The 12,118-nt window shown below is 40.3% G+C and overlaps 1 protein-coding gene across 1 annotated transcript; it reads right to left on the bottom strand.

The window, feature by feature from the left end:
- Window positions 1–7,818: 7,818 nt before the first annotated feature.
- LOC110520096 (transcription factor Sp5) lies at window positions 7,819–10,407 on the bottom strand. Its single transcript, XM_021597138.3, has 2 exons — window positions 9,788–10,407; window positions 7,819–9,370 (listed from the first exon to the last, which is right to left on the bottom strand). The coding sequence occupies exons 1-2, from the start codon at window positions 9,836–9,838 to the stop codon at window positions 8,297–8,299; spliced, it is 1,125 nt and encodes a 374-aa protein (XP_021452813.1). The 5' UTR covers window positions 9,839–10,407; the 3' UTR covers window positions 7,819–8,296.
- Between the last annotated feature and the right edge of the window lie 1,711 nt (window positions 10,408–12,118).

Below are 12,118 nucleotides of genomic sequence, written 5' to 3'. Positions count from 1 at the left end.
AGCCCATGTGACCTCAGCGGACCTTGGCTGTGCTTCTATGGAGTTTTCAGCACCTGGACAGCTCCTCCAACGGTTTCCAGTTGACGCTGTCAGACCTGTTATGGCAAACTCTATTTGGGCTAATTTTCAAGTCATTGTGATAGGCAACATGCTGCCAATGTGATCCTGAATATCCCAATGTATCATGTTTGTGATTAATCTGTTTTGATACATTTATCATAATTAATCAAGTGGCAGTCGTTAAAAATCAGACGTTAGATCTTCATTGACATCCAAAGGAAAGTGAAGGATGCAGTCCTCTTTATCGCGTTACATAGATCTTATTAACAGCAGTCTCCAGGAGATGGCGCTTCGTCCTACCATTGAAAGCAGATAAACCTCAAACCCTAGTGTTGAAACCACCTTGAAACTATGATAACCACGGAGAGATTGCCCACAGAATGCCAAGGGAAACACTATAGTAAACCATTTAAGGGGAATGTGATCATTAAAAACACATCTAGGCAGTACCGTTCATAAATGAGTCTCTATTATTGATGATGTCATCACTCATCAAAAGCTAGACTAGGCCTATTAGAGAAAAGGCTCAATGTTGATAACAAAAATGTATGTTCCATTTCAGTTAAAAAACAGTTGCAGTGGAGAGGTTTGGACATCAGGTTAGAGCCCCCATGGTCATACAGTCAAACGACCATGATGTCTTTCATCTGCAAAGCAGAATTGCCCTAGCCTGGGTTGATAGATCTACTATTACCTGGATGAAAGACCAGATGGTTCTGGAAGTGTCAGAGGGCCTAGGGGACACTCTTCCATCTGAAGGAGACCCCAATGCCCTTGGGTAGTGATAGGGACACTTCCCTGTAAAGTGTGCTGTCTTTCAGTTGAGACGTCCAGACTCGGTATGGTCACTCAAGCTAAAAGTAGCAGGTTTGTGTTAACCCATCTGGCTAAGGCTTATGTGATGCTGTGCCTTGTTTGTGATGAGATGCAAGACACATTTCGAATTATTTTTCCTACTTGAACCTCGTACTATCATGGTCATCTATCCCCTGGTTTATAATTGATGATGCACTTTTCACCTCTAGCCCAGTCACAGAGCCAGTGGCACCATGACACTGCTGCCATCTTTACTTGAGTGCCTCACTGTTTCTGAATGTGGAAGTAGGATCCTTCTCTCTCTTCCTTCTTCCTCTGAAGGAGCAGCTCTCAGAGGATTCCCCTTAGCTGTCAGAGGGTGTCAATGGTGTCACAACAGTCATCTGCATCAACGTCTTTGCCACAGCAATCATTCATGTCTTCGCTCTGCTAATGTGGCATCCTTTGGATAGAGAAGAAGCCATAAACAATTTGGATGTACACGCTGATGTGGGCATGATGGTACATCCAAGCCTTTACACAACTTTTCAAACCAGTGTCACAAAATATTTGTTTTGATATAACCGTGATTCTCAAGGTTATGTTTTATTCATAGGACTCTGAATGTGTAGGTCTTTGTGAAGAATAAAACCAATACATCCATCTGGGGAAAAAAGGTTATTCTAGGTTATATACTTTTATTGATATACAGTGCCTTCATAAAGTATTCACCCCTTGACTTTGTGCACATTTTGCTGTTACAGCCTGAATTTAAAATGGATTCAGTTGAGATTTTGTGTCACTGGCCTACACACAATACCCCATAATGTAAATGTTATGAATTAAAATAAGTATTCAAACCCTTTTTTTAATGTCAAGTCTAGATACGTTCAGGAGTACAAATGTGCTACACATAATAAGTTGCATTGACTCTCTCTGTGTGCAATAATCCTGTTTAACATGATTTTTGAATGACTACTTCACTTCTGTACTCCACAGATACAATAATTATCTGTAATGTCCACCAGTCGAGCAGTGAATTTCAAACACAGATTCAACCACAAAGACCAGGGAGGTTTTCCAATGTCTCACAAAGAAGGCCACCTATTGGCAGATGGGTAAAAACAAAATGAAGCATTGAATATCCCTTTATGCATGATGAAGTCATTAATTACACTTTGGATGGTGTATCAATACACCCAGTCACTACAAAGATACAGGTGTCCTTCCTAACTCAGTTGCCGGAGAGGAAGGAAACCGCTCAGGGATTTCACTATGAGGCCAATGGTGACTTTAAAACAGTTACAGAGTTTAATGGCTGTGGTAGGAGAAAACTGAGGATGGGTCAATGGCATTTTAGTTACTCAACAATACTAACCTAAATGACAGAGTGAAAAGAAAGAAGTCGGTACAGAATAAAAATATTCCATAACATGGATCCTGTTTGGAACAAGTCACTAAAGTAAAACTGTAAAAAATGATTGGGTCAAATCCAAGACAACACATCACTGAGTACCACTCTTTATATTTTGGTGGCTGCATCATGTTATGGCATGCTTGTCATTGGAAAGGACTAGGGAGCTTTTTTGTTGATAAAAATAAACAGAATAGAGCTAAGGACAGGGAAAATCCTAGAGGAAAACCTGGTTCAGTCTGTTTTCCATCAGACACTGAGAGTCAAATTCACATTTCAGCAGGACAATAACCTGAGACCCAAGGCTAAATGTACACTGGAGTTGCTTACACTGGAGTTGCTTACAACGACATTGAATGTTCCTGAGTGGCCTAGTTACAGTTTTGACTTAAATCGGCTTGAAAGTCTATTGCTAGACTTGAAAATGGCAATGATCTAGCAATGATCAACAACCAACTTGACCGAGCTTGAAGAATTGTAAAAAGAGTAGTGTGCAAATATTGTACAACCCAGGAATGCAAAGCTCTTAGAGACTTACCCAGAAAGACTCACAGCTGTAATCGCTGCCAAAGGTGATTCTAACATGTATTGACTCAGTGGTGTGAATACTTGTGTAAATGAGATATTTCTGTATTTCTTTTTCAATAAATTAGCAGACATTTCTACATATTTTCACTTTGTCATTATGGGGTATTGTGTGCAGATGGGTGAGATAAAGCTATGTAATCCATTTTGAATTCAGGCTTCAACAACAAAATGTTGAATAAGTCAATGGGTATGAATACTTTCTGAAGGCACTGTATGTACCATGCAATTGATATGTTTTGATGTGAGACAATGTCACGTACTGACTTTTTTAGATCCCTTTTCATCAAAATGGCATGAAATTCTCTCTCTATCACACATTTTTTTTCTATCCTACTAGAATAAGTCAAAGTTAGAATCCAATTTAAGAATTTTGCACGGTTAAATACCCTGCACCCTCTTTCCTTAAAAGCCAATTAAAATATGCAAAAACACAATCCTTTAATTTTCTTATATCCTTTAATTTTCTTATAAAAATGTAAATGACTCAAAAAAGCCAGTTAAAATCTGAGGAATTATGATCAAACAATGAAAAAGAAACCTTTATTTCTTTATTGAGTTAAAAGCAATTGGATAAGGGAGTAAAGATTGAAAGAAGATCCTTAGGGGAATAAATAAGGCATTATGGTGCCATCCATGTGTTAGAACTAAAAAGTACCACGACTGAAGACACTGTCATTGAAATGTTGTTTAGTAAATGGATTGGTCTAATACACCATTATATTGTATTGCACATGGCCTATTAGTAATTCACTCATCCACCTGCAGCGTTGATATCCAATGTGCAGTATTGAACTTGGGGGATACTATGGATTATTGAAGAGTTTCAGCATTTTTGATATTGGTAAATGTCTGGACTAGATGTTTTGGAGGGAAAGAGTGTTGAGATGATTAAATTAGTGGAATTAAGTCAACCTCACGTGGCTTTACTATGGTTGGTGTTTTACAGTATATGACATTGCTACATTACACCTCAATAAGGACTACATTTAATCTTTGCAAGCACAGCCTAATCAATGATAAGTCAACAGTTATCAAGATAACTTGTTCAATAACGTGCTAATTAGAGATAAGGGAGAAAGTAGGCTCTGTCTTTCCAATGTCCCCATGGCTTTACAGTCGGTCCCTCTGTTGGGTTATGACAGAGATCCAGGTGGTCACGGTGTAACCCTGAAAATGACCCCTTATGTGTTTAAATCACTTCCAATACATTACACAGTAATACAGGCTAACTGCTGTGGTGTGGTGGTGATTCCTGAAAACGAGCTAACAGGTCATGTTTACATGTTCATAGCCACTTGTTAAAACAGTTGGAAGTTAAGTGTTGTGTCTTGTCACTTATTTCAACCTCAGCCTTGGCTCAGCTTCCTGTCATAGTAGACTCGTGGTGGGTCCCTGTGGTACAGAACTTGTCCTCTTCCGGATTCTGCTGCTGTCCTAATTAATCAGTCATAAGTTCAATATAGCTCAAGTTCAGAAGCAAGTACCACACCTAACTCCTCCTCCTAACCAATCACTGCTTATATACATCGACATCTACCTGTCACTCATGTCTTCCTGGTTCCTGCACCCCACCTCACATCATCTCTCTGTTTTACAGGCCCTCAGGAGGTATATCGCGTCACCATCATGAGGAGACTCCACCAGTCTCCACCCCACTCCATACTCTGAATTATCCCACCAAGACCAAAGCTACTACTACTACCAGGATATCAGACACATGTATAGTTACATAAGGTGAATATTTTTTTTTTAGGGTGTTATGGAGACCAGTACTTCCTACTTCCCATCCTATCACCAGGGGTCTGGCACAACTGATCCATTCCACCTCCAGCTGATATGATGCCCATGGTCAGATCCCCAAGACCCCTTAACAAAACAAGATTACCAGCCTCTTTACTAAACCAATAGGGCCCTCAAACTCAACTCTAGACCTCCAAGCCAGTTCCACTGCATATGTTCATTGTTCCCCTCTAATCAGGGACTGATTTAAAGCGGGGACACCAAGTGTGTGCAATTCATTATCAGGTAGAACAGAAAACCAGCAGGCTCCAGGATCTCATCGGATCATAGAGTTGAATCTCTCTGCAATAAGGCCTAGATTAGCACTCCCCAAATTACATTTTACAAGCAACTGCACTGATGTAAATGTATACCTATATATGTCAGGTGAAGTCAAGAGATACAGAACATCAAAACAATATGATTAACTATTTGATCAAATCTAAGGATGTGTTATAATTGTACAAACAATCATCTTAAGTATTGGAAGTTAATAACTCTGGATAGATAACCAGACAGACTCTAATAGTCTATTCTAACAATACAACTAAACTTACTGGAGTGAGTAGGCTTTGTATTTACAGCCATACAGTAAAAACAAAAAACACCCACAAACCTACTGTAGCAGGAAAATTGGAATGTTGTGAACCAAGAGGCTGTGAGTTCAAATCCCAGGTGAGGACATGCTGAATATGAATTACTGTGTAAATAAACAAGCACAATCATGTATGTAATCATGTATGTCAATGTGTAAGTTTAAAAATAATGTATGTCAAAAGCACTGTGTGTACGTAACTAGTTCCACAACCTTTTTTTTAGGCCAAATAATAATTTGTAGTTGAATGAACACGAGCCATTTGTGCAAACATCCTTTTAAGTTGACTGAAATTTTGCCTGCGTTTTCTCACGTTGGAGCTAAGTTTGGGCCAACTAAAAATGTTAAGTTCAGGTAACACTTTGACCAAAAGGTTCAGTAAACAAAAAAAGGATGTCAAATCAAATGAATTTAGAAAGCCCATTTAACATCAGCAGGTGTCACAAAGTGCTTATACAGAAACCCAGCCGAAAACCAGTTACTTTATAACATTTAGTTGAAACAACTAGATCTTTATTTTTACAGTGCGTGCATGCCCCCCCCCCCCCCCCAGTTCCACAGTTATTATGATCATGGCTATCTTGGACGTTTAAAGCCAATCAGTGGCCAACAAAGCCTTTGTCTGCCATTAGGAGCCTTCATGGATGTGTTCAACGCATCCTTAGAAGTCTTCGCTTCATAACAGGATAATGAAATTTGGATCAAGACTTAAAAGTTCAAATGGTGAAGACTCCTTTCAATGATCACCACCGATGTATTTGGTTTACAATACCCCCCCCCCCCCCCCCTCCTCTTCCATCCCGTCTTTTGTGTGATGACTGTACTGTAGATGACTATTGTTTGTCCGTGGAATGTGGAGATGTCCCGTGGGGAAGCTGGATGAAGCACTCAATCTCATTAAGTGTTTAGATATGAATTGTCTCAAGTACTGAGTGTTAAGGTCCCTCAATTCAATCAAACACTGGGTTACTGGATCTCAGGCATAGGCCAAGTTGAAAAACCTCAATATGCCTATGGCTCAAGAATACCCATTTGCATTCATGTGTCCAACATTTCCATGTTTACAAGGATGATTTAAGTGGAAACTTATTTAGACTGCATATTATTTCAAACATGCTCTGCAGCTGCAGGGGGAAAAGGCCGGCCGTTTCAACTGATCCTAAAACCTGGTCACTGCATTGGTTTCAGTGGGACCTCAAGCCCGGAGTACATATGACAGGTACTCCGGGCTTGGTCCGCCATGGCTCTGAGAGTTTTTTTCCCCTGATATGTCAAGGTTTATGGGCTTGGAGCTGTCCTTCACTGTTCTCAGAGGAGCACTGCAATGGCTTTCCTTTTTTTTTTTTTGTGACAATATTTATGATTGTTTGGTGATACAGTACCTACAGTCTAATCAATGCCTTACTTTAGTTTCGATTTTGAACTGAAATATGTGTGAGACTTCCAAGTAAACTAAATGTATTTCTCGAAAGAAATCTACAGCAGAAGAAAAGCCTTAAAGAACAATATGGAGCTCATAACACCTCCAATTGAAATATAAAATTCCTCTTCAGATCAACTTTTTTCACTGTAAAATGGTACCATTTCAATATCATCTCTATTGTAGCCCAATAATTTATGGACGATATACTGACTGGTTATTTCACAGAGTATTTCTCAAGTACTGCGTTGGGAACAACTGGTGGATATAAATTCCTACTGGGTCTCAGGAAAAGCACTGGTCTTGGGCAATAAGTATTCTGTTCATCTGGAGGGTCACAGAAAATGTAAAGCTTTAGGTGACTTTTTTAAAGCATTTTCTTCTTGACATAACTGTCACAAGAACAAGCTAGCTAGCTGGTATGTTCTGAAAACCATCTATGTTGTTGAATACAATTATGTTTATTATGTCATAACAATTGAACATACATACACTTAACTTTTCATTTTAGTGGTAGTTGGACACCTTATCTGCGGAGATAGTATGATTCTAGCTGATTCTGATTAGTGCTGACATGATCATGTAGGCTGATGCAGACTGCTGTATGTGATGTTAATGACCAGTTTCATTATCACAAATAATAACTTAAGAGAACCTATGGTTTTACAAGATCTATGTGCCAACATCACTGATCAAGGTCAGGATAAAATCCTTAGGCAGGTGCAACTTCATTTTTTTCTTGAGTTTGAAAACCATATTTGCCTAAATGAATCTTCCACATTTCATTTGTGTGGTTTTCCATGCTACCTGAAGTGGACCATGTTATATGCCTACAAAATGATGAATGTCGTGTTACTAGTGGATGTCGAAGGTAAAATTCCACCATTCACTATTTTATCATCGGTTTGGCCAACTTCTCAGTTACAATTAACGGGACTTGTCCTGTTATTAACATACATTCTCAGTCTAAGCAGCAGCAATGGGTGAATGGTCCGGACTATGGTAAACAGAGGTTGATCAAAAGCGCAAGTCCTCACACAGGTAACTAACTAACTGTATAGTGTGACCACAGCACAAAACATATTGAAACAGCGTGGAAGTTGTAGGATATATATCTTTTTGTTCAGGTAATGTGTTAGGAAAAATTAAATGAGACTAATTCTGATATGGGACATTTGTATATTTTTTTTATTCTTACACAGTATTTGGGTCATCTCAACAATAGCATATCTTTTCAAGAGCATGCTAAAACACCCCACATGGAGCGAAAACGGACACTTTCATTCAACAAAAGCTATTAAATATTATTTACAAGAAAGTGAAATCTTCCACCGAAGACAATGGTCCAAACACAAGCTGAAACTTGTCTTTCTTGATATGGTTTATAGACATTGAATACTAGCCCATTGGGGGTATTAAAGTAAGTTCTCCAGGATCCCATGATAACTTTTGAGACAGATGTCATATATACAACAACAAAAATCATCCTAAACAGACCTGCAATGTTAGAGAAATAGTTTTTCAGTAGGTAAGAAAAAACGAAGTAACCAAAAATAATGGGAATGTCAGTTTGTACTTCAACTAAGTAAAGGACTTATATTGCACTATCTTGATTATGATATCAAATTGACTCTAACGTAGGCTACTACACGTTCCTCATATCTTCCCTTTTCACGTGATGATCAAACGTCTTCTCATGACACTTGTTTTTTTTGTTTTGGTGAGTTTTGACATGTTTTGCCAAATGGTCACTCCTCATGAACCTCTTGCAACAGTCTGGACAAACAAAGCGCTTCTCCCCAGTATGAGTCCTCAGGTGTCTCTGCAGCTCATCCGACCTGGTGAAACTCTTGCCACAGAAAAGCCAGTTACAAACGAATGGACGCTCTCCCGAGTGCCACCTCAAGTGCGCTTTGAGATGGGAAGTTTTGCCATAAACTTTCCCGCACCCTGGTATGTGACAGATGTGTTGTTTTTTCTTGCCGGGCTCATCGTTTGAGGTGGAGGACTGACAGTTTGGACACCTGCATCTCCGACATCTTCGGGCTGTTGCGAGGGGGGACTTTGTGTGAAGGAGGGCAGCGATTTGAGTCTGATACTGCGCGAAGTCTGTATGCCCCATCACCAAGCCCCTCTGCAGTTGGAAACGGTGGTGGCCAAGGGATTGAGTGGTGATTGAGTGGTGATGACTGACGTGATTTCCCTGTTGGAGACTCCACCACGGAATATCCTCCCCTGGGCTAGGGGACAATTGCCTCTGTTGCTGGTGCACAAGGCCAGAATGTCCCGTAACGAAACCTGGCATGGCAGTTGGCGCTGCGTAAGATACAGCAGGGACGTAGGTGGGTGGGCAAGAGGACTGTAACGACTGCATTGAGCACGGTAACATATTCACTGGAGAAAAGTCATAAGGATATGAAGGGTCCGCTGGAGGGGTGAGAGGGAGCTCGTGGTGGGAAGTAAATGAACTTTGAATGTGGAGCTGGGATTTAGATGATAGTCCAAAAGTAGAATTGCTAGAGAGTGTGCTTTGAGGATTCCCCTCGTTACTCCAAGGATGAAAAATTCGCGACGGCGAGCCTAAAGTAGTGTCATAAGGAACCTGGAGGAAATCCGCCGGACTTGATCCGTGGTGGTGTCCGATCCGGTTACAAGTGGCAGCTAAGAGCGCCAGTGGAGAGTGCTTACAGTTTTCAGGAGAAGAGTTAGGAGTGCGGTCCTGCATATAAGTAAAACAAATCATGATTAATTATGTGTTGACTTGGCTCTAAACTAGAGTTGTAACTGTATTGAAAATAAATGGGCACTCCGGCAATTAAAACGACATTGATTTGCCTAATATTAGTTTTAATGCACTCTCACTCCAGCAAAATGACTACAATACAAACATATAGTTGCAACATAATCATTGAATCCGTTATTATTCGCCACATACAGTAAATCAAACAGCCACATTTCCGTTATTATACAATACGTTTTTATAGATGAACCAGGTTAAAATTCGCATTATGCGCCACGCGTAATAACTAACAATACGCGCGGACTAAATGTTTAGTTTTAAACTACCGTATACATACAGTAATATTTTGAGAAGGACAAATAACACCACAACGAGAGCCAAAAGTTTTTAACAAACCTGAAGAAAAGCCTGGAGTGTTTCATTCCGCAGTACAGCCACTGCTGCCATGGTAAACGTCCTTTCTTTTTGGTTAAAAACAGATCACAATATCAAAACTAATTGAGATAAATGTAAAAGCGTAGAAAAATGTCTTGACGTGGTAAAGTCTTCACTCTCAATACTTCCTCTCCTCGAGATATCCTTGGACTATCTGGAGAGTGAGGGATCACTTCTTAGAATTTGATAAGGACTTTGGTGGGCCGCCAGCCAGTCAGAAATAAGATTTATTACTTTGAAGTTTGCCGCTGCCCAATCATCAAAGAATAGCGGCTCTATGAGAGGGGAAAGCAAATCCTTTGAATCCACAAAGCTCCTATGGTGTGTTTGTTGGTCTGGATAAAAGAGCTGATTATTAGGGGGGATGGGAAGGGAGGAGATAAAGGCGGGACAATTAATGAAGTAATCACTATGTGGGAAATGTATATACACAAATAATTGGATTTTCTTGATCAAAGACCCCCATGCCGCCTGGAGACCCTGGTATTGGATGCTGTAGTCATCTGATCCTCTTTTTGTAATTAAGGATTTGTAGCACAACCCGATGTGACAATGTAACATTGCTATCTCTGGAGATCTCCTGGCGCATAGCTGTTTGATAACTTCAAGAGGAGTAGCTAATGAGAGCAAATCAAGTCTCAACACAAAGTTAATGTCGCTGGGGAAGCATTTACCTTTTTTCCTAAATATAAATTAAATACTTTTTTATTATAACAAACAATTATGATGTTGATAACGTGTTTCCATGGAACTAAAATGCTCCTGATAGTTTATTAATCAACACATGTCAACTGGCAGACTACAACATGTATTGGAAGAAGATTACAGTTTATACCCTGGCCTGCTTACAGACATGTCAATGTCAATATCACTTCACTTCTTTCATTCTTTGATAGTTAACCTCAAAAGCTCATAGTGGTGTCATTTGCGTCCTAGTGTGTAAAGTGACTTTTACACACTAGTGGCAAAATTGGCTATCGGATAAGTTGAAAGTGATAGAAGCAGTAGCCTGACAACTATATCCCATAGGCTACTTTCAGTAACGACATGCAACTGTTGTAGCAATTCATTTATGTAACTACCAGAGTATTAACCATACCCTATTTAGATAGCCCTCAATTGATCCAGGTGTCAAACGTGGCAGATGGAGACATCACCCTCTCTATGTGTGTTTTCTAAAAAGTTGTGTCAGTGTTAGAGACCTGGGAAGGAAGGAGGAGTTCCCATCCGCAAGAAAGTGGAAACAATTTTGAAACCCCCTGCCTGCATCTCTGCCTTGAGCTTGTTGGTCTTTCATGGCCAAGGACCAACCTGGTCTCACATAATTTCGTATTATTCTGTACGTAAATCTGAGAAACCGTACAAAAAAATGCAACATGTAGTGTTGGTCCCTTATTTCATGAGCTGAAATTAAAGATACCAGAAATTTCCCAGAGGCACATAAAGCATATTTCCCTCAAATTCTGTGCACAAATTTGTTTACATCCCCGTTAGTGAGCATTTCTCCTTTGCCAAGATAATGCATCCACCTGACAGGTGTGGCATATCAAGAAGCTGATTAAACAGCATGATCATTACACATGTGCATTGTGCTGGGGACAAGAAAAATGCCACTCTAAAATGTGCAGTTTTGTCACTTAACACAATGCTACAGTTGTCTCAAGTTAGGAGCGAGCGTGCAATTGGCATGCTGACTGCAGGAATGTCCACCGGAGCTGTTGCCAGAGAATTGAATGTTCATTTCTATACCATAAGCCGCCTCCAACGTCGTTTTAGAGAATTTGTCAGTACAACTGTTCTCACAACCGCAGACCACGTGTAACCATGCCAGCTCAGGACCTCCACATTCGGCTTCTTCACCTGCGGGATCATCTGAGACCAGACACCTGGACAGCTGATGAAACTGTGAGTTTGCACAACCAAATAATCTCTGCACAAACTGTCAGAAACGGTCTCAGGGAAGCTCATCTGCATGCTCGTCGTCCTCACCAGGGTCTTGTCCTGATTGCAGTTTGACATCGCAACCGACTTCAGTAGGAAAATGCTCACCTGTACCAGGCAGATGTCAACATTGTTAACAGAGTGCCCCATGGTGGCAGTGGGGTTATGGTATGGGCAGGCATAAGCTAAGGACAATGAAGACAATTGAATTTTATCAATGGCAATTTGAATGCACAGAGATACCATGATGAGATCCTGAGGCCCATTGTCGTGCCATTCATCCGCCGTCATCACCTTCTGTTTCAGCATGATAATGCACAGCCCCCTGTCACAAGGATATGTACAAATTCC

Source organism: Oncorhynchus mykiss, chromosome 3 (assembly GCF_057628025.1).
Source record: "Oncorhynchus mykiss isolate SJ-2025 chromosome 3, ASM5762802v1, whole genome shotgun sequence".
Taxonomy (NCBI): Eukaryota; Metazoa; Chordata; class Actinopteri; order Salmoniformes; family Salmonidae; genus Oncorhynchus; species Oncorhynchus mykiss.
This window is presented reverse-complemented; position numbering and strand designations above follow the sequence as displayed.